Source organism: Eubalaena glacialis, chromosome 14, assembly GCF_028564815.1.
Source record: "Eubalaena glacialis isolate mEubGla1 chromosome 14, mEubGla1.1.hap2.+ XY, whole genome shotgun sequence".
In the NCBI taxonomy this organism is placed as follows: domain Eukaryota; kingdom Metazoa; phylum Chordata; class Mammalia; order Artiodactyla; family Balaenidae; genus Eubalaena; species Eubalaena glacialis.
This window is the reverse complement of record NC_083729.1, coordinates 82,443,208-82,470,070: the sequence shown is the minus strand read 5'-3', so window position 1 is coordinate 82,470,070 and position 26,863 is coordinate 82,443,208. Positions and strand designations below refer to the sequence as shown.

At 49.8% G+C, this 26,863-nt stretch overlaps 1 protein-coding gene across 1 annotated transcript in view; it reads left to right on the top strand.

The window, feature by feature from the left end:
• The window catches only part of FBLN7 (fibulin 7), a 47,332-nt gene extending 20,753 nt beyond the window's left edge, over positions 1-26,579 (top strand). The window contains 7 exon segments of the mRNA XM_061211311.1: positions 2,222-2,381; positions 6,991-7,161; positions 19,326-19,451; positions 22,469-22,606; positions 23,616-23,753; positions 24,460-24,598; positions 26,032-26,579. Of these exon segments, the coding sequence (XP_061067294.1) occupies positions 2,222-2,381; positions 6,991-7,161; positions 19,326-19,451; positions 22,469-22,606; positions 23,616-23,753; positions 24,460-24,598; positions 26,032-26,404 (1,245 nt within the window). The 3' untranslated portion in view covers positions 26,405-26,579.
• Positions 26,580-26,863: the final 284 nt, after the last annotated feature.

Genomic DNA, 26,863 nt, shown 5'->3' with positions numbered 1-26,863 from the left:
TAGAGACAATCCCAGGCCTTCTTCACCCAGGGTTGCTGCGAGCCAGTAGTCTTCTTAGAAGTAGGAAGTAGCTTTGTAAACTATGAGGAACTTCAGAAATGTGAATCACACATGAGCCACGAAGCCATCTCTGAAAGCGGCTCTTTTTTATTTTTTTTAAGGGAAGGGGGGGGACTTCCCTGGCGGTCCAGTGGTTAAGACTTCACCTTCCAATGCAGGGGGTGCGGATTCAATTCCTGGTCAGGGAGGTAAGATCCCACATGCCTCGTGGCCAAAAAAACCAAAACATAAAACAGAAGCAATATAGTAACAAATTCAATAAAGACTTGAAAAATGGTCCACATCAAAAAAAAAAAAAAAAGGAATCTTTAAAAAAGAATTAAATAAATAAAGGGAAGGGAGATGGGTGTGGGAAATCAGGACCGGGTGGATGGCTGTGCTGTGCTGGGCAGGTAGGGGACTGCAGGAGCTCACTGCCCAGGTGCCCAGAACCTGCGTGGGAAGGGCCGCAACAAGGGAAGAAGAAGGAAAACAAACAGAACTTCCCTTCCCAGAAATTGCGTTTGGGGCCAGGCGCCATCAGGCCCTGGTTAGAGTGGAGGCCAAGGAGCCCCCATGGATTAACGAGCTCCAGGGGCAACTGGGGATTCAGCTTTGTCAAAAGCATCCATTGAACCAGGCCAGTGAGTCATCTGTTTGGTGAAATCTCCAAGGTGCAGCGGCCTGGCAGCCTCCCTGGGAGAGAGGCTGCAGCTCTGTTTCCACCGCGGTGGCAGTGCTCCATTGGCGAAGCTGGAAGCCACCCAGGCTGCAGAGGCCACATGCCTGCCTGCCGCCTGCTGACTTTTAGACATTTTTTTCTAATTATAAAACTAATAATCATTGTAAAAAAAAATAAGTATAAAAAATAAAATAAAAAGTGATCTGCAAGCCTATCCCTAGAGAAAACCACCATTCTGCTCTCCTTTGTTCCGTACAGGTCATATGAGTCAGGTTGGACCAGGCTATGCTGAGGTAACACACAACGCCCATGTGAGCCACGGCCATGGTCCTATCACTGCCCACTGTATTCAGCTCTCCTTTCCTCCTGTTCATTTCCTGGCTCTTAAAGGCAATTAGGATCAGAAACCTTCAGATTTTTATCACTAAGCATGATGCTGGGTATTGCTTTAAGTTAGTCTTTATCAGAATAAACAAGCCTCCTTTTTCTATTTTTTAAGGTTTTTAAAAATTGTCAGAACTCGGTGTTGACTTCTAGTGAATGCTTCTTTAACTCTACTGAGTTTTTTCTTATTTGCCCTGTTAGATTTTTGAAAGTATAAGAACCACTGGGGGGCTTCCCTGGTGGCGCAGTGGTTGAGAATCTGCCCACCAGTGCAGGGGACACGGGTTCGAGCCCTGGTCCGGGAAGATCCCACATGCCGCGGAGCAACTAAGCCCGTGTGCCACAACTACTGAGCCTGCGCTCTAGAGCCCGCGAGCCACAACTACTGAGCCCGCGTGCCACAACTCTTGAAGCCCACACGCCTAGAGCCCGTGCTCCGCAACAAGAGAAGCCACCGCAGTGAGAATCCCATGCACCGCGACGAAGAGAAGCCCCCGCTTGCCGCAACTAGAGAAAGCCCGCACGCAGCAACGAAGACCCAACACAGCCAAAAATAAAATAATTAATAAATAAATAAATTTATATATAAAAAAAAGAACCATTGGGGATCCCTGTTTTGCCTGTTTTATATGTTTTATCATCCATCTGCTGTGAAAAATACCCAAGGGAGAAAAAAAAAAATCCAAGGGAGAAAGGAAAAAAAAGTTCCCTGAGGCCCAGATTTCAGAGCATTAACTTAAAGTGAAGAATTGGGGGGGGCGGGGGCTGGGGGTTCTTTGGGGTAAGACCGCTAATACAAGGCACATTGCGTTCAGGTAACTGTTCCACCACCCAATCACTTAGAGTCATCGCTTCTGCCCTACGCTCTGAAAATGGGACTTTTGTTTTCGCTGAGGGGTGAACTGGGCCTCCGTTAACGTGCACTTGAGGCCGCCTTTTGGTGACCTAACCCGACAGATGTCTGGACACCTGATGGGGCCACTTTTACCTGGTGCTCGGTGACTCTCCAGGGTGTTTGGGCCCAGGGGCCGGGTGACTTCTGGAAGCCCGCGGAAGGAGGATGGGACTGAAGCAGCCCCCATACTGCTGGTGGTGGTGATTTCTCTCTCTCCCCAGAACTGTCCCAACAAACAGCAACTCCTCTCGGCCATCCGCCAGCTGCAGCAGCTGCTGAAGGGCCAGGAGACACGCTTCGCCGAGGGCGTCCGTCACATGAAGAGCCGGCTGGTGGCGCTGCAGAGCTCTGTGAGCAGAGCGGGCCCGGACACGCCCCCAGGTGGGTCCCCAAGTCCCCACCCCGGGCCCCGGGGTCCTCTCCCCGCCCTGATCTCCCTTGCCTGGCCAGGGTTCACAGTGGATTGAGTCGCGGGCCTTCCCCTGCCTCCGCCTCTGTCTGCGGCTGGAGGGTAGGAGTGTGTGAAGAAGGCATCTGTCAGCCGTCTGCCCCCATCATCTGCGTGGCACCCATTTCCTCTTAGACCTTTTCGTTCCAGGCTCAGCAACCCTCACGTCTGCATAGCGTCTCCAGAGAATTGTCGAAAGGCACCACTTTCAGAGCATCAGCTGCTTCTCCCTTCCCCGTCCCTATCCAGGTGGACCCTAGGTAGTTCCTTTTTTTTTTTTTTTTTAATTTAATAGACTATTTTTTTGAGCAGTTGTCAGTTCATGGCAACACTGAATGGAAAGCACAGAGAGGTCCCACACACGCCCTCCCGAACCCACACGGCCTTCCCACCATCAGCATCCGCACTCGTGTGACCCGCCGGGTACAGCCTATGAACCAACATTGGCTTCCGTTTTCCAGGCATGAAAACTAGTCTTCCCTCCTCCATGAGCCCCCCGTTAGTGCGATGGGGTGGGATGGAGGGGCTGCTGAGGGCAAGTCCCGTTTGTCTGGTGAGGTTACTGGGGGCCCCCCAGACCCCTTCCCCTGGGGGGTAGGACACTGGGTCTTTTCCTGGTTGTCCCAGTGACGGCTTCCATGCTGTCAAGGCCCGGGGGTGGGCGGCTGGATTTCCTCTGGCCTCTCCTCAGGATGACTGATGGGGGTCAGGGGGAAGGTTGTATGTTTGTTCTGAGTCATGAACCTATGGAATATCTGACATCATTTACTCACTTAAGACACATTTCTCAAGGGCCTTCTTTGTGGTGTGAGATGAAGTTTCCTGAGTTGGATTTCCTACCTTTTCAGAGACTGTGGTAGCAAATCCAGAGTCTCCACAGCCCTGAGTCGACTCCTGTTTTCCTTGGCTCCGCGGGTGCAGAACTAGACCTGCCGGCCAAACCCCTCACACTTTCCAAGGCGCCAAGAGGCCCCAGCCTTTGGTGGGGCTCATCGCAGCCGGACTCCGAGAGGCAGGCAGGGCATCCTTTCCTTCTGCTGCAGATGGGGAAACTGAGGCCAAGAGAAGTGAGTTAGCAGTAGTGGGTCCCAGCTCTAGTGATTTTGTTTTCTGCTAGAGGTTCACCCACAGAGATCCTTTCTGTTTTCATGGGATCAGAGCTCCTGCCGTTTCTGGGAGTTTCCAAGAAGAACCTGCAGGAGATAATTTCTACAACTGCTCTGTCCATGTTAGAGGTCCCTGTCCACGAGTATATACAGAAAGGTAGCTATGGTTAAATTACTAATCCTCTTGTCACCAGGTTCAAGGTCTTTCTTCTCTGAACCATACAAGATTTTTCAAAGTGGCCAGTTCTCTTTTTAAAGAGTTGCTGTCATGCATTCTGTCTCTCTTGTGTGTTGGACATGGGGCTGGCAGCTGTCAGGACTGCCTGCAGGGGAGGGGGGCGCCACCCAGGTGACGGGGGAAGCCAGAAGCTTGCTCCAGATCAAACTGCACGTAGTGGGAAAATTATCTTTTCCTTTTTTTTAGAAGGGCATTTGCAGGCAGTCAGGAAGAATAATTTCTAGTCCTGGAAAATTCTTGGCCTTCCTCTTTCTGGCTTGTGTTCTAAGTTTCTCCCTCCTGTTTTCCTAGGGACATCACAATCCATCAGCTTTAGGGCTTATCTCGGCCCCTCATTCCAATCATGTTCCCAAATCGCCAGGATTGCTTCACTGCCAAGCTCATTCTTACATGTTATCCTCCTTTGGGAAGGTGTAGGCAGCTTCCCTGTGGCCCTGTAGACTCACCAACACATGATCATGATGAAATGAACCAGCCAAGGGGCACGTCTTTCCACCCAACAGAAGAAACCTTTGGCTCCCATTTGGGAAGTGCTTGCTATTATTTTTTTTTTTTTAAGATTTTTTGATGTGGACCATTTTTAAAGTCTTTATTGAATTTGTTACAATACTGCTTCTGTTTTATGTTTTGGTTTTTTTGGCCACGAGGCATGTGGGATCTTAGCTCCCCGACCAGGAATCAAACCCGCACGCCCTGCATTGGAAGGCGAAGTCTTAACCACTGGACCGCCAGGGAAGTCCCTGCAAATTGATTTTTAATTAATATGTATCCATTTCATTAAGTCTACTGACATTTATGGAGCTGTGTGGAGATGTTGACTCCATCCAGTCTGGTACCACTTACCTGTGAGTTGCTCCAGCAGGTAGGTTTTCTTTTTTGAGGGTTTTAAAGATTTCTCTTCCCCAAAGAGACCCTACTCCTTTCCCCCAAAGCATTTTGAATCCTTTTCAGCACAATGCAGTAGTAGATTTTTCAGAGAGAAATATAAAGTCGTGTATTTACAGGGACTGAGACAGCTACCTGGGAGCGCCCAAGCATTGCGTTGTGGGCTCATCCTGGCTTCCTGCTCACAAGGTCATTACCACGGGTGCCCACTTGGAGGTTCATAAAGGAAGGTGACACAGCATGGTCAGGTGTTCCCCAGTAACCAAAGGGCACTGAGAGTCCTCAGGGGGTGGGCCGGCTCCTGCCCTTCTCCCAGGACACAGGTGGGATTTGGGGCAGAGCCGCAGGTGGCTGCCCAGTGCCCCCAGAGTGACGTGTGAGCAGATGCTCCCCTCGAGGGGGATGCTGAGCGATTCTCCATCACGCACTACAACCTACACAGCTGAAGCAATAGCTTCATTTTCATCTGTCTAAAACCCTGAAAATAGTTTTACAAATGACACTTGGAACCTACTTTAAAACGTGTTAGAAGTGGCTCTGAATTTCCAGCTCAGCTAAATCCAAACCCAACCTGTCACAACTCGGGACACTCTCCCTTTAGACAAGTGTGGACCACGTGTGGCGCTCTGCTGCAGGTGGAGGAGGAACGGGGAGCGTCCCCCCTCTCTCTCCAGCCCACGGTGGTCCTTCAGGAAATCCGGTTGCTTCTGCCTTCACAGCACAGCCAGGGTTGAAGCCATCTCTCCTGGCTCCCTGCTCCCACCCTGGGCTGAGCCGCCTTCATCCTGCCCCTGGCTTCTACCTCCCTCTCTGTCCTCTCTCACACTGGACATTGCACTCAAGCTGCAGCCAGAGTGATGCTGTTCGCGTACAGGTCGGTCACTTCCTGCCTCTCCTCAGACCCTCCAGCGGCCCCATCTCATGCCAAGAGCCAGTTAGTGGCCTTTTCTTTCCTTTTCTATGCCATGTGACACTGCTCTATGTCGCTCCCTGACGCCTCTCTGGCTTCATCCGCAACTACTGTCCAGCTCATCCACTCCATTGCAGCCACGGTGGTCTCCTGGACATTCCTCAGACCTGCCAGGCACACACCCACCTCAGGGCTTTTGCACCGCCTTGATCCCTCTGTCCTCCCCAGATATCTGCGTGGTCATGCCTTCACCTCACTCAACTTTTTGGCCCAGGGAGACCTCCCCGGCCACCATACCCAAATTGAGCCCTCCTCTGGCATCCCCAGCACTATTCCCTACTTTATTTTCTACATGACACTTGTCACCTCTTGTCACTCCTTGCCATTTGCTTGTGGATCTTGCTTATCACGTGTCTCCCCCTGCTGGAAGGGGGCTTCCCGAGAGCTGGGTTTCATCTGTTTTGTTCACTAAGTGTCAAACTCCTAATATGGTGCCTGGCAGATGGTAAGAACCCAGTAAACAATTTTTCACTCATTCATTCGGTCAAGAATTATTTACTGGGCACTCATTATGTGCCAGACACTGGGCTGGTGCCGGGATACAGCAGGGACAGGAGGCTGGGCGAGGTCCCTGCCCTCTGGAGCTGCATTCTGAGGGAAGAACTGACAACAAACGTGGAAACAAACGCGTCAATAAGATAATGCCAACAGTTACACATGCTAGAAGAAAGCAAAGTGAGCTCGCAGGGGAGGTTTTAGCAGAACATGGTGGTTAGAGAACCCTCTGGGAGGTGGAGGGCATTCGGGTCAAGACTTGGAGAGTGAGAAGCAGCGAGAGATGGGCAGTTCTGGGGAAAGAACATTCCAGGCAGTGAGAAGGGCAAAAGCCAAGGTCTGGAGGTGGGGTTGAGCCCAGCCTGTTCAGGAGAACCAAGGAAACCCCGGGGACGGCTGGGGCTCTGAGAGAGCAGAGCGAGAGGGTGGGCCCTGTGGGGGGGTCCCAGCTCCCACCCTCCCAGGCTGCCAGGCCCTGCCCACGACCCTGGGAGTCTCTGAGCTGCGGTCTCCTCATCTGTCACCAAGCGGGTATGCACCACCTGTGCCCAAGAGTGCTTTGAGGGTTCGGTGACACGTGGTATATAAAATGTGCAGCCCAGGGAATTCCCTGGCAGTTCAGTGGTTAGGACTCTGTGCTTCCACTGCTGAGGGCACGGGTTCGATCCCTGCTTGGGGAACTAAGATCCCGCAAGCCGCGCGGTGCGGCCATAAAATAAGAAAAAATACAATGTGCAGCCCAGTGCACAGCCCGGAGCAGGCACTCAACCTCAGGGCACTGAGGGTGAGAAGCCTTGTAATCCAGAGTGATGTCTAAAGGGCTGTGGGCCTTCTTTTTTTCCTTACAGTTTCCTGCCCTGCTCTGAGCACCCCTCCGGATGGCAGAAAGTTTGGGAGCAAGTACTTAGTGGATCACGAAGTCCATTTTACCTGCAACGCTGGCTTCCGGCTGGTTGGGCCCAGCAGCGTGGTGTGTCTTCCCAACGGCACCTGGACGGGAGAGCAGCCCCGCTGTAGAGGTACGGTCCTTCCTTCCCAGGGGCCTGCCAGATGGGAAGGGTCATTCCGGGGACACTTTTCTGCCTGATTCCTCAACTGCAGAACAGCAGCCAGCGTGTCTGATGACCACAGCCTGGCTTGGGCTGGCCTCTATCTACATAAGCCCTTGCCAGACCCTCCCAACGATTTAGTCTTCTTGTTTTGCATATGGGGAAATTGAGGCACAGAGAGGTGAAGGAACTTGCCCAAGGCCACACAGCTGGGGAACAGGCTGAACTGATTCATACCATACACTCTGACCCCAGAGTTGGGGCAAGAAGTCTTCTGTGGGTTAGGGGAGGGGCAAGAAGAGGTACTGCAGGGAAATGTTCCTCCTTTGGGCTGCTTTGTTCTGGGGCTGTAGTTTATTGGCGAGCCTCTTGGTGATCTGTAGGGTTGAGGAAATTTCTCAGGTGTCCTTTGTGACTGCTTTGGGACTTGGTGGAGACAGGCTCCAGGAGAGACCATTGGGATGAGAGGGAGGCATGAAAAGGCTTCTTTTCTCTGTGCTAAGCTTGAAAACTGTACTTTCTTGGCACGCATAATTTGTTGGCTTTTTAAAACTATATGGTCAAAATATCACGGATATCCTGTTCATTTTCAGAACAGGATTCATGGGACATCTGCTGGGGCAGAATGTCCATGATTTTAGCCCAAGCATTGAAGGGGAAAATGCAAATATTACATAAATAAGTCTGTTGTCAAGAGTAGTATGGAGAGGACTTCAAATGCATAAGTAACTTGAAAATATAAAGGAACATCAGAAAACAGACCATCTCGGGACTTTCCTCGTGGTGCAGTGGTTAAGACTCCACACTCCCAAGGCAGGGGGCCCGAGTTCGTTCCCTGGTCAGGGAACTAGATCCCACATGCATGCTGTACCTAAGAGTTCACATGCCACAACTAAGGAGCCCGCCTGCTGCAACTAAGACCTGGGCCAGCCAAATAAATAAATAAATAAATAAATAATTTTTTAATGTTAAAAAAAAAAAAGAGGCCATCTCTGAAGACGAGTGTAGGTTGACATGAGATGCACAGGGCAACCAGCACCACATTCATGGACCTAGACTTCTGTTTCCCCCTCCTGGGAAGAACAGTGATTCAAAGGTTGATGACAGGTACCAGCTCTCAGACTTATCTGGGAACCAGCCAGGAAATCAAGCCACATGACCTGCAGACACACCGGGGGAAATGCCAGTATCTGGATTTACCCTTGACCCTGAAAGATCTCCATACAGGAAAAGCACCTTATGTGTGCTAAACTATGGTAGCAGAGGTGGGACCACAACAGCATTTCATTGTCATTGCTTTGGGTGTCTGTATTTTTAACTTACAGATTGAGTTACTGACCCCAGTTGGTTTCTTCCTCCGAGCATCCAGGTGCCTCTGATGGCCCCACCAACTTCCATGAGGTGTGGGCACATCTCACCTGTTGTACTCCTGTCATGGACACCCAGATGGTAGTCTCCTCCCCACCACCACAAACAGTGCTGACAAGGTCTTCTGATCCCCTCTCTTTGTCTCTGGGCCCTGTATATGGGGCTGGAGTTGGGGCGCAGTTGGTTGCACGCTCACTTCCTTTGGACCAAGTGCTGCCATGCTGCTCTTCACAAGGGCGGCACCAGCCCATGCTCCCCCGGCGGTGCTGTGGGCAAGCACATTTTACCCAAGTGCAAGTTTTCTTTCTTGCTCAGGTCTTATCCATATTCAGCCCACAGTGGTGATACACATTTACAGTGAGCATCATGTGGTTTAAATGAAAAGATGGGCTCGAAGGAGAAGACAGCTGAAAAATGCATATTTAGGCAGATAAGTAAGAAACACCAGAGGCTCAGGAACAAAGGAATACGTTGTTGCTTGACAAAGTTGGGACCCAAAGCAGCCCAGTGTCATCTTACCAGCCTGACTAGGATGCCTTCCCAGGGGATCCTGGGCGTGTCTGCCAGCTGCCCTCTTGACCTTGCACGTGTTAATTATGTATTAGCACCTCACCTCCCTGCAGCAGGACCCCCCTGATGGAAAACAGAGCCCTACTGCATTGTGGCCTGTGTGCTGTGGTTCCCAAACTTTCAGGTGCTCCAGAGTCACCCAGAAAGCTTGTAAAACAGGCTCTGAGGCCTCAACAGGTCTACCGAGTTGGGTGAGATCTTTATGGATGAGGCTTGGGAAATCTGCATTTTTCATACGATTCTGACGTTAACTGAATTTTGAGAAACACCGCTTTATTGGTTTTTGCCACTGCCAGAAACAAAAAAGGATATCGAACGTTTTGAAGCGCTGATGTATTTGGGCCCTAACCAATCAGAAGGGCTGCCAGGTGTAAGCCAACAGTAGGGCATGACCAGGTGAGATACCTTCCCCTGCACTGACATTTTGGGAAGGTCGAGCCAGCCCTGACAAACATCAGGGCACCCAGTCTCACTGAGCAGTCCCTCTCCTGAGATGTGGAGGTCACCTTCCCTGGAGGACCACTGCCAAGCGTGACCAGCAAGACTACTGGTCTTTCCCATTGTCCAACATGGTACTCCTCATTCTCCACCTTGAACTTCCCAGCTCATTCCAGATTCGCCGTGTGTTCTTGGCCTCCCCTCTCCCCCAGCCTCCTCTCTGCCCACTGGTCCTTCTTCCCTGACCTCTGTGCCCGAGGACGGCTTGCTGTAGCCCACCCTGGACTTCTACGAGGGCCACATTTACTATCTAAAAACCTGACAAGCAGTGGCTCAGGGAACGAGGCAGTGGCCAGTCCACACTGAGATCTTAGAGGGATATTTTTCATCTTACAGTTTAAGTGTAAACTGGGCATGGAGTTCACCCTCGGGTGGTGATGAAACAAAAACACTCATATGTCACGACCAAGGTGCCCAACCAGCTGTTGGACATGACCCCTCTCCAAGTGAGTGGACGGTGCCTGACGGACAGTTCTGTTCTGGGCAGGAATTTATTTGATTAATGGATGCTGTCTCTAGCAGGAGCCTCAAAGGGGGGCCACCCAAGCCTGTCAAGAAGGAGAAGTAGTGCTTCTACCTGCTATTTGGTGACCAGTTGGGACAGAATTGAGGGCATGGGCAGGACACGGGCTGGAGTTCAACAATCCAGGGCTCCCCTTCCCCTGCCTCGGAGTGGCCCCAGAATCCTATCAGCAGCTACCGCTCATCCACGTCAGGAGTCTTGTAGTCACTGTGGGTGTGACCACAGGGAGGAAATCATCTTCTTACTTACAGGGAATTTATCTCAAGACCCAAAAGGTCAGTGTCACTGAAAAATTTGGCAGTGCTTTAATAATTGCCCCTCACCGCATATCCAGTCAACTGCTTGGAAAGAAGGTGATGAACACAAGTTGGCATGGAAGGAAATGACACATAATTATACCATTAAAAAACGCAGTGGGCAGAGGTAGGCTCCAGAACTCCAGGATGGAAAACAACCATTGAGCTTCCTGGATTAGTTCCCTTTTTCCCTTCTTACTCAGAAGAGCATGTTTTTAAGATTTGAAGCTTCCTAAACTGAGGAAATCATAGCCACAGACCTTGTCCCTTTGACAACATGGGTAACCAAAAAACAACACGAGAGAAATAAATACACTTGTCCCTTACTGCCATGCTGGGAAAAAAGAATTGCTTTCATTCGTCATCCCCACCCTCCCTTTTTTTAAACCTTCATTCATTCATTCATTCAACCAGTTTTCACTGGGTACCAGCTATGCACAAAGCATCGTGTTAGAGATTCAATGCTGAATCTAACGGACACTGCCCAGCCTCGCAGGGCTCACACTCCAAGGTGTAGGCAAGACAGGTCACCAAACACAGAGGTCAACAAATCGACATTTGTGGTGGGTGCTTCGAAGGGATCTAACAAGGGACTGGGAGTAAATCCCATGGGGTGAGGGACAGCTGAGGGTCGCTCTAAGGCGGTGACAAAAACTGAAAGGATGAGCGGGATCCAGCCGTGTGATGATGGTCACTAACGGGCGGCACGAGGAGGACGCCGTTCCAGGAAGAGGGAGTGACACATGCAAAGGCCCTGACAAAGGGAGAATTTGGCATGTTTGAGGAAACGAAAATATAAAATATAGAACCTTGTTGCTGGAGCAGCGTGTGAGCTGAGAGTGAGTGAGTCCAGGTGGAGAGACTCATAGGCCAGCTCTTGTAGCCATAGGGGCCGTGCTGTCGGTGGGGTTTTAGATCTAGCACAATAAGCGGGTTTAAGAAGAGGGCTGTGCTGATTGGATGGGCACATTGCTGTTGTGTAGAGATGCACTGGAGGTGACGAGAAGAGATGGACGCTGGGAAACCACTTAGGTGGCTGTTAGCAGGTCCAGGGGAGAGATGCAGCAGGGGAGATTGAAAGTAAACTTGGAGACAGAACTGATGGAACTTATCCCACGTGGGATGTGAGCAGGAAGAGAAGGCGGGGCTCCCAGGCTCCCAGACAGGGTCCATGAGACCATGAAGACCCAGTGACAGATGTAGGTTTGTTTTGGGTTGTTGTTTTTATTTCACTATAGTTGATTTATAACACTGTGTTAGTTTCAGATGTATGGCTTCAGATTCTTTTCCATTACAGGTTATTGCAAGATACTGAATATAGTTCCCTGTGTTACACAGTAAATCCTTGTTGTTTATCTATTTTATATATACTAATGTGTATCTGCTAATCTCCAACTCCTCATTTATCCTTTTCCTTCCCGTATCCCCTTTCGTAATCATAATTTTGTTTTCTATGTCTGTGAGTCTGTTTCTGTTTTGTGAGTTGATTTGTATTATTTTTTCAGATTCCACATGTAAGTGATATCATGTAACATTTGTCTTTCTCTGTCTGACTTCACTTTGTATGATCATCTCTAGGTCCATCCATGTGGCTGCAACTGGCATTATTTTAGTCTTTTTTCTCTTGGTGGGAATGTAAATTGGTAGGTTTGTTGTTGTTTTTTTTTAATTAATTTATTTATTTATTTATGGCTGTGTTGGGTCTTCGTTTCTGTGCGAGGGCTTTCTCTAGTTGTGGCAAGCGGGGGCCACTCTTCATCGCGGTGTGCGGGCCTCTCACTATCGCAGCCTCTCTTGTTGCGGAGCACAGGCTCCAGATGCGCAGGCTCAGTAACTGTGGCTCACGGGCCTAGTTGCTCCGCGGCATGTGGGATCTTCCCAGACCAGGGCTCGAACCCGTGTCCCCTGCATTGGCAGGCAGATTCTCAACCACTGCGCCACCAGGGAAGCCTGGTAGGTTTGTTTTAAACAACCTGTGTGTGGGTCGTTGATCAGAATTCCATTTTGGTCACGTTAGCATGTCTGTGGAACATCCCAGTAGAGATCCATATATTCAATCCGCGGAGACCATCGGGCACAGTACCGTGCCCTGGTTACCAGGCCCAGCGAGGCTCCAAGCACTTTCTGCCCACGGCATCTCGGTGTTGGAGTCGCCAAGGAAAACACAAAGCAGCCGGGCCCTGGCTGGAGCAATGCTGTCCTCACGCAGAGTAGACAGAGCAAGACCAGCTCCAGCTGTGGGCATCCGTCCCCCAGGGCGGGTGGGTCTCTCTCATCAGCAGTTGCACAGGGCAGCTCACCTGCGTGCAGTGGAAGGACCCTCCTCCCCGCCCCTCCACTTCCCCAAGGAAGCTGAAACACTGGAGCTGAGGGCGTGCCTGAGGGCCATCGACATACAACTGCAGCAGAACACAAGAGCACTCGTGGAGCAGGAAGCAGGGAAAGATGTGGCCACACGAGGTGGTAAACCCAGCACAGGTCGTGGGGATGCTTTATCTCATGTTGAGGGAGTGTGCCAGGCCCAGTGGGGGTCCAAAGACTTCCTTTCCCAATAGAGTTAGGTGGACAGTTGGATGTAAAGTCTGGCGTCAAGGGCAAAGGAGGGTCAGAGAGACGCAGTTGGGAAATATTAGCATAATGATGGTGTTTAAATCCATGGACAGTGATATGAGCACCCAGAGGAGAGGGCAGAGAGAGAAAAGAAGTAGCTCAGGGGACTCCCCTGGTGGCACAGTGGTTAAGAGTCCGCCTGCCAATGCAGGGGACACGGGTTCGAGCCCCGGTCTGGGAAGATCCCACATGCCGCGGAGCAACTAAGCCCGTGCGCCACAACTACTGAGCCTGCGCTCTAGAGCCCTCAAGCCACAACTACTGAGCCCACCTGCCACAACTACTGAAGCCCACGCACCTAGAGCCCATGCTCTACAAGAAGAGAAGTCACCACAATGAGAAGCCCGCGCACCGCAACGAAGAGTAGCCCCCGCTCACCACAACTAGAGAAAGCCCGTGCGCAGCAACAAAGACCCAACACAGCCAAAAATAAATAACTAAATAAACTCATATCAGATCCTGCCTCTAAAAAAAAAAAGAAGAAGAAGTAGCTCAGGACCCAGACAAAGGAGGGCAAAGGAGACAGGAAGAGCCTGCAGAGGCAAACCACAGGGAGACTGCGGAAAAGCAGGGTCGTGCACTGGATTTGGTGTCTGGAAGGTTATCTTGGAGTCAGAATAGAGCACAGCTTTAGTTCCCTTGCCTTCACATCATGAGACCTTTCCTCAGAGACCTTTAAACAGCAATTGAAAGACCTTTGATATAGTAGCCACTTGATAATTAGTTACTGTGAAACTGACTGGCTGGCTGATTTACCGAATGCTTGAGTGAGTGAATGAATGAATGGGGGATTATATTTAGAAACTATGAATTTCCTTCCAGACTTTTATCTAAGCAGATATATATAAATTTTACATATTCAACATCTTCTGTGTGTAGATATTAACACAAGTTAATCTCCATTAACTCTTCTTTCTAAACATAACTTTTAATGATTATGAAGCACTTCCTCATAAGGGCTATTCTATACTTAACTATTCCTCTGTTGCTTCTATAATCATAACCAATGCCGAGACAAGCAAGCTTTTTTTCTTTTCCATTATGGTTTATTACAGGATATTGAATGTAGTTCCCTGTGCTCTACAGTAGGACCGTGTTGTTTATCCCTGCTACATGTAATAGTTTCCATCTGCTAATTCCAACCTCTCATTCCATTCCCCCCCCCCACCCCCGCCACAGTGTGGTATTTGTCTTTCTCTGTCTGATTTACTTCCCTTAGTGTGATAATCTCTGGGTCCATCCATGTAGCTGCAAATGGCATTATTTCATTCTTTTTCATGGTTGAGTAATATTCCATTGTGTGTGTGTGTGTGTGTGTGTGTGTGTGTGTGTGTGTGTATATATATATGTATGTATATATGTACCACATCTTCTTTATCCATTCATCAAGACAAGCAATCTTAAAGCATTTTTCATTATGAAAAAATTCAAACATTCAAAAGTAGAAAGAATAGTTTAATGGTTCTCAGCTATTCATAGCCCAGTAATTATCAACACAGCAATCCCTTAATATCTTGAAATATCTAGTCAGGGTAAATGTTTCTCCAATTGTCTCTCATATTTTTAACACTTTGTTTGAACCAGGGTCCAAATAAGTTCCATACATTGCAGTTGGTTGATGTGTCTCCTACACCTTTTTAATCCATAGTCGTCTTGAAGAAGACGACTCCTCCTCCTCCCCGTCTCCCATTCCTTTGCAGTTTATTTGTTGAAGAAAATGGGTTGTTTCCCACAGCCTTGGTCTTGCTCACTGCATCCCTGTGGGGTCATTTAACATGACCTGCATTTCTTTTGTCTGTGTGTCCAGTTTTACTGAGATATAATGACATACAGCACTGTGTAAGTTTAAGGTGTACAGACAGCATAACTACTTGACTTCCATAGATTGTGAAATGATTACCACAAGAAGTTTAGTTAACATCCATCATCTCCTACGGATACAAAAAAAAATGTTTTTTTTTTTTCCCTTGTGATGAGAACTCTTAGGGTTTACTCCCTTTCAAATATACTACACAGCAGAGTTAACCACAGTCATCACGTTGTACATTATATGCCTAGTACTTATCTTATGACTGGAAGTTTGTAAGTTTTGGGTCTCTGTATTTCTTATAAACTGGTAGCTAACTCCAGAGGCTTGATCAGATGCTGGTGAGATTTTTGTACTGTTTGGGCAAAGGGGCGGTACATACTTCTGCTGGGAAGTCCCTGCTGTCCGTCATCTCTCTTCTTGTGATGCTGAGCCTTGGTAAGCATCACCGTCCTCTTGCTGACCTCTCTCCAGTAGTTCCTTGAAGAGGGACTCAGGGGGGCAATTCCCCGAGTTCTTACACTTTCAAAAAGTGTACAGCTTTACCACCCAACGACTGTTGGATTGGACATAAAATACCTGTCTCACATTTTCTTGAGTATCTTAAATGTGTTCTTCCACATCTCCTGTTTTAACTGATACTGTTGTTGCTGTCATAAGTACCTTGGTCTTTGTGCCTGGATGCCCAAAGGATTTTTTAATTTTTCTTGAAAATCCAATAATTGTATCGGGATCCGGTTCAGTACTCGCCTTTCTGGGTCAATTTTCTCAGGTGTGGGGTTTATCTTTGCATCAAGAAGTTTCAGTGGCTGGAGCAATCTGGCCCCGAGGATCTGTGGAAACTTCTCAGGACCAAGCTCCAGTGTGGAGGAGACTTGAATAGAAGGAGAATCCAAATTGAGCCCAACAAGGAAAATCGGCGCAAATGAAAGGGATGGTCCAGGTAAAAGTAAGAGAGAGGATGGGGCAGAGCAGAGAAGGCATGAGCCACCTTGAGAAACAACTAAAGGGGGAGATTAAGAGTCAGGAAGTCAGAAAAGCTATGCGGGAAAACTTATTTCCCCTCAATATGAGTAACAGAAAAGGACTCTTGCCAAATTCCATACAAATTATTCTAAAAATACAGAGAATAAACTCTCTACAGTCAATGAAGAAATCCCAGAAAGACATGACCATAAAAAAAGATGAAAACTGTAACCTAGTATTTCCAAACAAGTGGAAAGAAATTTTAAAAAGATAAAAACTATGAAAGGACAATATAAATAAAAATCAGAAAACCTTAGAAATGAGGTGATTGGAGAAATGGAAAATTTGAAGCAAGATGATAAAACAACAGGAAACAGAAATAAAAGAGGAAAAATCAGCTCATGCATGTAAAACACTTAGCTTAGTTCCACGGAAACAGTAAGTGCTCAGTAAAAAGATTAAAATGGAATTATCATCCATGCTTTTGGCTTTCCAGCCTCTCCATAGTCTCTGCCAGTACCCTCTTTTTTTTTAAATTGAAGTAGGGTTGATTTACAATATTGTATTAGTTTCAGGTATGCAGCAGAGTGATTCGGATATATATATATGTATATATATATATGTGTATATATACATATATATATATATATACTTTTTCAGATTCTTTTCCATTAGAGGTTATTACAAGATATTGAGTATAGTTCCCCTGTGCTATACAGTAGGACCTTGTTGTTTATCTATTTTATACATAGTAGTGTGTGTCTGTTAATCCCAAACTCCTAATTTATCTCTCCCCCATCCCTTTCCCCTTTGGTAACCATAATTTTGTTTTCTATGTCTGTGAATCTGTTTCTGTTTTGTAAATGAGTTGATGTGTATTATTTTTTTTAGATACCACATATAAGTGATATCCTATAATGTTTGTCTTTCTCTGTCTGACTTACTTCACTTAGTATGATAATCTCTAGGTCCATCCGCCTTGCTGCAAATGGCAATATTTCATTCTTCTTTATGGTTGAGTAATACTCCATTGTTTATATACCACATCTTTTTTTTTTTTTTTAATAAATTTATTTATTTTTGGCTGTGTTGGGTCTTCGTTTCTGTGCGAGGGCTTTCTCCAGTTGCGGCGAGCGGGGGCCACTCTTCATCGCGGTGCGCGGGCCTCTCACTGTCGCGGCCTCTCGTTGCGGGGCACAGGCTCCAGACGCGCAGGCTCAGTAATTGTGGCTCACGGGCCTAGTTGCTCCGCGGCATGTGGGATCTTCCCAGACCAGGGCTCGAACCCGTGTCCCCTGCATTGGCAGGCAGATTCTCAACCACTGCGCCACCAGGGAAGCCCATTGTAGGCTTTTTAATGATGGCCATTATGACCGGTGTGAGGTGGGACCTCATGGTAGTTTTGATTTGCATTTCTCTAATTATTAGTGATGTTGAGCATCTTTTCATGTGCCTGTTGGCCATCTGTATGCTTTCCTTGGAGAAATGTCTATTTAGGTCTGCCAGTGCCCTCTTTATATCTCTGAAGTTGCCATGCATTTAGCTAAATGCCACAGCTTGGACAGATAAGAATGTGATGACAACTGTACCTCAATCAGGTCACAGATGGGGCACCAGAACTGGACATCAGACCATGGAATGCCTGACATTGTATCAAGATAAGAAATAAAGAGTCGAATAGAGCCTGTCTAGAAATGAAAATCCTGGGGAACAAGATCCAGACGGGAGCGGGGCACCTCTGCATTTCTCTATCAAGCCAATGATTCCATCCCACCCTACGCACACCCACACCCACACCAGCCAGGTGCAGCCAGGTGCGGCTAGACTCAGTACCTTCCACTGGAAGCCCAGCAGGGGACAGACAATGGCGCTGGTCGCCGCCCCGGGGCCAAACCGAAAGATTCTCCAGTTCACGGTCTTTGGCTCTCTGCCCATAACTTCCCAGCCTAGTGATCTGCGCACTTTCAGACTTTGCTGGGGAGCAATGATGGTGCTGGACAATGGGCAGAAACAAATTCCAAGCTCTGGGGCATTTGTGTCGTTCCAGACACATTCCTGGAAACTGGTCATCTGAAAACAGAACATAGAGGGGGGCATCGCTGAGGTTCCCCTCCCCAGGCTGAGGTTACTGAGGAATTGGAATGGCTCCTTCTCCAGGGATAAGCAGCATTTGGATGGTCTGGGTCCTTTCACGATTGATAGAATCCATGTAATCGTCTACATAACATCCCAATTACAAGGAGGCTGAAGAGAAGCCAAAGTCCCTGCCAACCCACCCACAGGAAGGCTGTTGTTCTCATCAGGAGCAAAGCACCTTTTCCTCCCTCTTGATAGACACAGCAGGAAAGGATGCTCTTATGCCAAGAAGAAGGTGCTTCCAGTTTTCTTTCCCAAGACGCTGTGGTCAAGTCAGTGAACTGACAAACCTTTCCTCTCTGGTGGGAACGGCCTGTGCTCTGTGCATTAAAACTGGGCTTAAGGAACTCACAACAAGCAGATGTGGGCTGAGGGTTTTAAAAAATCATTTTTTCTCATTAGAAAATTTATTTTGGAAAAACAGAAGAGTATAAAAAATTGTCAATAAGCAAAAATTACCTGTAATCTACCACACAGAGAAAAATCTATTAAAACCTATTAAACCTATTAAATTTTTATTTTATTTTATTATTATCATATTTTTTGGCCACGCCACTCGGCTTGCAGGATCCTAATTCCCCGACCAGGGATTGAACCTGGGGCCCCGGCAGTGAAAGCGCCGAGTCCTAACTACTGGACCGCCAGGGAAGTCCCTAAACCTATTACAATTTTAAACACGTTTAATATATCTCTCTGTATATTTTCCACAGGACCGTTGTGTATATAAGCAAAGAACATTTCCCTTTTCCGACAGTAAGGAAATGTCAAGGTCAAGATTAACTCCTCCCTGGTCGCACAGGAAATAATGAGCACAGGAGGGTGTCTGGGTGGGAATTTGGAAAGAGTTCATTTTCCCCATCTCTGGACATTCTGATGGGCCACCCCTCTCTCTTATAACCCTCTGAATTGAGTTCTTGTTCAGAAGGTGTTCTACCTGGGTGCTGGTTGATAGGGGCAGAGTTGGGGGGCTGTAAGGCTCGATGCAAAGGCAATGTGGGCACAGGCCACAGGTAGTTGCCTCTGCCCCGCTACAGCGTCTACACTGCAAATTAGAAAATGGTGCCCCTGGGTGGAACACAGCTGGGTGATGGGCCAGCTCCCACAGGTAGAGCTCCAGGTGGGCGCAGCGTGTGCCAGGGTCCGTGGCCTGCTGAATGGAAGGTAGGCTACATCTCAGCCCCACTGGCCCCCTCCCAGCTCTTGCTCTTGCTGGGAGGGGCCATGGCATGGGCAGAGTGGGGAGGTCACAAACTGGAGTCATCCTGCCATGGAAAGAAAGTGACCCCATCTTTGTTTTCTGTTTGTTCATTTTAGAATTAGAACTCACATACCTGTATTTGAAACTTATTTATTTTCCTAGATATCAGCGAATGCTCCAGCCAGCCTTGTCAGAATGGTGGCACATGTGTGGAAGGTGTCAACCAGTACAAATGCATTTGTCCTCCGGGAAGGACGGGGAGCCGCTGTCAGCATCAGGCCCAGACTGGTACGTAGCGGCTGTGGGGCTGGGGGAGGACGGTCTGCTGCGGAGAGAGCAGTAAGACCCTGGTCATGGGTCACCAAAGGCAGACCAGGCGGGATGTCCTCTCTGTTTTACATCCAAGGATCCCTCTGGTTCCCTGAAGTGGTTATTTGGGATGGAGTTTAGTTCTTTTGTGGAACCAGAGTTTTGATCCTTCTTATGGAAGAAAATGCAAGTGGAAGGACTGACCCCACCCTGAAAACCCTCCAGATTGGGAACTTGGCCTGAGAAGCTTCCTTGCTGCCACCTTCACATGGTTGACTTTTCCTCTGCACGTCAGCAAAACAGCTTCTCCTGCAGACGCTCTCATCACATCCTGCAAAATTCGTAGTTACTGACACAGGCCAAAGTATTTTCAGAGCTGGATGAACTAGACGTTCGACTGGTGATGAGGTTATGACCCACACTCGAGTCTCAACATTTGTCCAGCCTGAAGGTCTAGCTGTCACACTGTGGCTGTTTTTGCGGGTGCCAAGAAAATGCAATGATAAGGAATCTATGGCGGATGGGTGGCGGTTCTACACTATGCTGCAGCCAACATTTCTTATATAAGAAAATCAAAACCAGGACTTCCCTGGCGGTCCAGCGGTTGAGACTCCATGCTTCTACTTCAGGGGGTGCAGGTTCGATCCCTGGTCAGGGAACTAAGAGCCTGCATGCCGTGAAGTAAAAAAAAAAAAAGTCAAAACCTAAAGATGTCTTATTCCTTTGCCAGAAAAGCCTGGAGTGTCCTGTCTGACTGTCTTGATTTCTGAGTGGAATCTTGGGGGGGAGGTAGGAATTGGTGTCCAGAGAGTACAAGCTTTGTCAATACTTGATATCCTTGCATTGGACCCAGCTCAAGGTCAGGTTTAAATGTTGTCCCCAGAGACCTGCTGCTTAATGTGTCTTGATTCCGTTCAGCTGAGTCACCCTGCTGGGCACTTTCTCAGGAAGAGCCCAGAGGCCCCCTGACAGCGCCTGTCCCTGGGGCTGCCCTATGTGGAAACAGGGCCTTCTTGGCAGCCTCACGGCTTCTCCCCCCTATTTATTTATTTACTTTTTATTTATTTATGGCTGTGTTGGGTCTTCGTTTCTGTGCGAGGGCTTTCTCTAGTTGTGGCAAGCGGGGGCCACTCTTAATCGAGGTGCGCGGGCCTCTCACTATCGCGGCCTCTCTTGTTGGGAGCACAGACTCCAGACGCGCAGGCTCAGTAGTTGTGGCTCACGGGCCCAGTTGCTCCGCGGCATGTGGGATCTTCCCAGACCAGGGCTCGAACCCGCGTCCCCTGCATTGGCAGGCAGATTCTCAACCACTGCGCCACCAGGGAAGCCCCTCCCCCCCTATTTAGAACCAGGAAGGAAAAAGAAATGGCTCCCTTTCAGCCCAGCTGGGCTGGTCCTGGACACTGAGTGTTCTAAGCCCCAACCGCCAGGGCTTCTGCTGTCGGGACCTTCAGGCAATGGATCCTCAGGTCCAGGGGACGGTTTATATAGAAATTATCCCCATGACAGGAACCTCTGCGAGGCAGTGGAAGGAGGGAGTGAGCAGCAGCATCTGAAGCCAGTTCACGTCCTCAGAGGATCCAGGAACCACGGCTTCTGGCTCACCTGGTCCCCTTGCCTGCAGCCTTCCTTCCCACCAGCTCTGTCTGTGTCTTTCCAGCTCCCGGTGGGGAGCCTCTCTGACTCCTTTTTTTTTTTTTAATCTGACTTTTTTTTTTTTTTAATTTTATTTATTTATTTATTTATGGCTGTGTTGGGTCTTCGTTTCTGTGCGAGGGCTTTCTCTAGTTGCGGCGAGCGGGGGCCACTCTTCATCGCGGTGCGCGGGCCTCTCACTAATCGCGGCCTCTCTTGTTGCGGAGCACCGGCTCCAGACGCGCCAGGCTCAGTAGTTGTGGCTCACGGGCCCAGTTGCTCCGCGGCATGTGGGATCTTCCCAGACCATGGCTCGAACCCGTGTCCCCTGCATTGGCAGGCAGACTCTCAACCACTGCGCCACCAGGGAAGCCCTACCACCGATTCCTTTGCAGTCTCTTCTGACCATATGAGAGCTCTCAATCCTTTGAAAACTTTCAAAAATGAACACTTTTTTTCTGATAAGAAAATTGATTTATGTTCTTAGTTACAACAAACAAAAAGCTTAGACACTTTAGAAAAGTATTTTAAAAATACAAAAAAGAACCCTGAAAAAGAAGTAGTGTTTTAAGCTCCATAGTTTTTTTTTTAATTAATTTTTACTGGAGTATAGTTGATTTACAATGTTGTGTTAGCTTCTGCTGTACAGCAAACTGAATCAGTTATACATATACATATATCCACTCTTTTTTAGATTCTTTTCCCATATAGGCCATTACAGAGTATTGAGTAGAGTTCCCTGTGCTATACAGTAGGTCCTTATTAGTTATCTGTTTTATATATAGTAGTGTGTATATGTTAATCCCACTCTCCCAATTTATCCCTCCCTCCTTCCCCCTTGGTAACCAGAAGTTTGTTTTCTACATCTGTCACTCTATTTCTGTTTTGTAAATAAGTTCATTTGCACCCTTTTTTTAGATTCCACACATAAGCGATACCATATGATATTTGTCTCTCGGTGTCTGACTTACTTCACTCAGTATGACAATCTCGAGGTCCATCCATGTGGCTGCAAATGGCGTTATTTCGATAAGCTGCATAGTTTTCAACTACAGTGATCACTGCTAGAATTTTGGTGTTTTAAGCCTTTGTAAGTGAAACGCGGATTTAACGTCACTGTGGTCCTCAGGGTGCAGTTGTGTGGCCTGCTTTTCGTGCGTCGTTCTATTTGGGTGCATCCCCTGTCCTTCGCCCCTTCCGGTGGGCCCTGGACCGACGGCTGGGTTTCGGTTAATTCCGTGCCTTTCCTTTCCCTACTCAAGAGTAAGCTCTGAGAAGGGGCCACGCCCCGATCTCGGGGCTCCGCCAAGGTCAGGCCCAGGTGCGCCGGGCCCGGCCCTAAGGGTGTCTTCTCCCCGCAGTCGCCCTGGAGGGCAGCGAGGCGGGGGACCCCGCCTTCAGCCGCGCGCCGCGATGCGCGCAGGTGGAGCGGACGCAGCACTGCAGCTGCGAGGCCGGATTCCACCTGAGCGGCGCCGCCGGCGACAGCGTCTGCCAGGGTAGGCGCGGGATCGGCCGGGGGAGGGAGGCGGAGGGGGGGACGCTGCGGTTGCGGGGAGAGGAGCTCCAACCTGCAGCCCTCCCGGGCGCACCCCGCCCCCGCCCAGGGGCCGAGTGCGCGCGGGCGGGCGGCTTCCTGGGCGTGGTCTCAGAAAGGCCCGCCCACCTTGCGGCTTAGGTAAGTGTGGCGCAGATGGTTGCTAGGACACAGCTAGTGCGGAGACATCAGGGGCGGTCCTAAGAAAGCAAGACTGTAGAGAAAGCAGCCAGGGGTCCCCAGTCTCCTCTCGGCCACGCACACTCGTCTAGGAGAGCCTTCAGGCCCCTTATCCGCTCCCTCTTGGCTGGGATCGCAGGGCAGGTGGCAGGGAGGAGCTAGAGTTGCTGTGACCGTAGACAGCCCCCTCGCTCCCCGCACTCCGCCCCCCGGAGCTGTGCAGGGGCCTGGGCTCATTCTCTGGTCCCCTCTCGTCTTAGCTTTACTGACTGGCCCACTTTTGCAAACCTCTCCCGATTATCGAAGTTCCTTCTGAAAACATCTCAAACCATTGGTTCAAACCTAAGAATTGGCCGTTTGGTGCCAACAGCCTCATTTTACAGAAGCAGAAACCCTCTTACACCACTCCTAAAGATGAGGAGGGTTAAGGTGGGGCTGGGAACCAGGGTGGGAGTCTGGGTCTGCAGCCCCACGCCTTCCTCCCTGGGCTGCTGGGCCTGACTTGACAGCCTCTGCAGGGTCTCCCCAGGTAGTCATCGGCCTTAGAGGAGCTGGCCTAAGGTCGAGCACATCAGCTCCCCGGCTCCTCCCTGCAGCCCTCGGGGTCCTTGGCTTGGGAGAAAGGGGAGCACTCTTGAATGCTCTGCCGGGGATAGGGCTTGGTGGCCACACCCGACCCAGCCAGTTAGCCACAGCTGCCAGAGATGGTGACACAGCAGCCATCCTGGGTCACGGTTAGTGGCCGCCCGCCTGGTGGCTCCTGGAGTCATACTGGGCATTTCTGTCCCCAGATGTGAATGAATGCGAGCTCTACGGACAGGAGGGGCGCTCCCGGCTCTGCATGCACGCCTGCGTGAACACCCCCGGCTCCTACCGCTGTGCCTGCCCCAGTGGATACCGGACCCTGGCCGATGGCAAGAGCTGTGAGGGTGAGTGAGGCCGTGGCAGAGGCAGGTGGCCCCAGACTATGGCTCTGAACTACTGGAGGAAGAGGAGAGGGCAGAGGGCTCCTCCATGGGCTGACATGGAACCCGAGAGAACAGGCAGCTCCCCAGTGACGTCCTAGTGGGGCTCCACTGCGGGGCTCAGAGGAGTGGGTCACCTGGAACTAGAGGGAGAAAGCATCCAGACAGCAATCACCCATCATCCATCCATCCATCCATCCTTCCATCCCACAAGTATTCATGAAGGCCCACGTAGGATTATGTGGAGGTTGGGAAGAAACCCAGCCTCCAGCCCCGGAGGAGGGAGGGAGCAGAGAACACATAAAGGGCATGATATGAGCCACGGAGGGCAGACTCCTGGGCCCTCTGGCTGAGGAGGAGGCAGGTCTGAGAGAAGTGCTGTGACCAGTAACACTCGTCCGTGCCCTCCAGCACCTCTGTAACCTGTCATGGCCGGGGGAGGAGGATGGGATCCAGGGAGGGGAGTTCCCCAGCACTTCCACCAGATCTGGATTTCAAATGGTTAAGGACGACCGGGCTTCCAGTTTTAAGAATCAGCATTGGGTATTTGGAAAGTTCACTGCGTGTGGAGCACCTCATTCCAGTGCCTGTGGGGCCATTCATGTAGTTCCATCAGTGATGGAGAGGGTGTCGGGGGATCTTCACCCTCACTGGGTGTCTGGTATTTCAGATGTCGATGAGTGTGTGAGCCCGCAGCACGTGTGCCCCCGGGGTACCGTGTGCATCAACACGGGTGGAGGCTTCCAGTGCGTCAGCCCCGAGTGCCCTGAGGGCAGCGGCAACGTGAGCTATGTGAAGACCTCTCCGTTGTGAGTATAGCCAGGGCCACCCATGGCTGAGCACGTACATCCCTCACCCAGGCCTCCTGGGGGGCTGGACTGCATTCTTCCTAGACGTTCTTGGGAGAAGGTACAGTTATGTCTGATGAAAGGCATGGAGCTGGGAGTCTGGCTTCTCAGAGCTCCCATCTCCCTTTAGAGGTTACATTGAATGCACTGCTGCCCTGCGCACTTAAGAATGATGTTCTGAGAGCTTCCCTGCTGACAGGGAGGCCAAGAGGGCCATGGTGAGGCGGCCAGGAGGCAGGTATCTGTTACACAGGTTCAGGAGAGGATCATTTCCTGTGTTCACATGGTAACTGTACACTTTGCATTATATTACTCTGCTTTTCCATTGCTACTAGGAAGTTCAATTTCTAGTAACCTCAGCACCTAACAGACTTTTTTTTTTTTTTTCAAGAGGTGGGAGACAGGCTTTTAAGGAGAATAACTGCAGCTATCACAAAGTACACATGTTTTCTTCTGAGAAAGAGATCACAGGAGCCTTAGATTGTCTTTAGAATGCATTGACCTCACTCGTTTAGCTGCCTGAATTGCTTTTAAGGCTAAAGCAGATTAGAAGCAGCAAGAAAGTCGGTGGCGCTGAAGGGTGGCAGTTATTCACTGAGAGTGAAGATCTTCCTCTGGTGTCACGTAGTGAAGGGACAGAGAGACCTGTATGTCAGAGCCTTTGGGGACATCCCTGATTAACATCTGGAAGTGCTATTTGACCTCCTTAATGGTGACGATCTGAGTCACCAAAATCACTAAATTGCATCTGTCTCTTGTGTTGGACAAGGTAGAAAACTATCAAAGCACTTCCACACGACCCCTGGCTCCACATGCCTGAGGAAGACAGGATATCCTGCTTTAAGAGTGAACAATGGGGGAACTCCCTGGTGGTCCAGTGGTTAGGACTTGGCGCTTTCACTACTGTGACCCGGGTTTGATCCCTGGTCAGGGAGCTAAGATCCTGAAAGCCGTGGGGCGCGCCCCCCGCAAAAAAAACAACAGACACTGGGTGTTTAGAAAGCCCACCACATGTGGAGAACCACATTCCAGGATGTTGCCAGCTAACTGCTGGGGTCTCAGCACGTGTAGGATGGGCACCTGGTTTGAATGCCAGCACCATTGTTATTTAATCTTCCCCGGCTTTATTTTTCTGTAAAAACGGAAGTAACAGCATATATAAACATGCATGCACACCCAGACATACATATACAGGTGAGTCATGGCCAGGCCTGACTCCAGCCACACTCACTGGCCTGTGGCTCTGGAGCGCCCGTGGCGAGGGACCCGTGGCTGGGAGGGTCACTCTGGTGGCCTCTGCAGGCGGGCGGGTGGGCAGACAAGCCCGGTCAGAGCAGCCCCTCCTGACTTCCCCCAAGGCTGACGGCTCCCTACATTTTGCCTCTCTGTTCCAGCCAGTGTGAACGGAACCCCTGCCCCATGGACAGCAGGCCCTGCCGCCACATGCCCAAGACCATCTCCTTCCATTACCTCTCTCTGCCCTCCAACCTGAAGACGCCCATCACGCTCTTCCGCATGGCCACGGCCTCGGCCCCGGGCCGGCCTGGACCCAACAGCCTGCGATTTGGGATCGTGGGTGGGAACAGCCGCGGCCACTTTGTGATGCAGCGCTCGGACCGCCAGACAGGGGAGCTGATCCTGGTCCAGACCCTGGAGGGACCTCAGACACTGGAGGTGGATGTTGACATGTCCGAATACCTGGACCGCTCCTTCCAGGCCAACCACGTGTCCAAGGTCACCATCTTTGTGTCCCCTTATGACTTCTGACGGTGCCATGGGGTCACGGTGTGCAGCAATCTGGGCTCATTTCTCTTCCTCAAAGACTCAGCTGCAGGCGTTGACTGCAACAGGCATCTCTTCCCACCCTGCCCATCTGCCTGTGCCCTACGTTCCTAGGGCAGCGCTGCACTCTGTCCCAGGAAGTGGCACCAAAGCGCAGCCCCAAAACCCAAACTACTGCCATCACATGTTTTTCTGCTTTAAGGCCCTCCCCTTAGATTATGCACTTTCACAAATTTTTTTTTTTTTTTTTTTTTTTTTTTTTCAGAGGAATGGGCAGCTTTTCAAAATGCTGTGTTGAGTGGCATTGTGAGCTTGAACTAGCTAGGGAGGGAAGAGCTTATGGCATGTGTCTAAGATGATTGTCCAGCCTCCTGTATGGTTATAGTCAAGCCTTGTTATGAAGTAGTTATGGTCATGCTGAGGGTCAAATCATGCCCCTGTGCA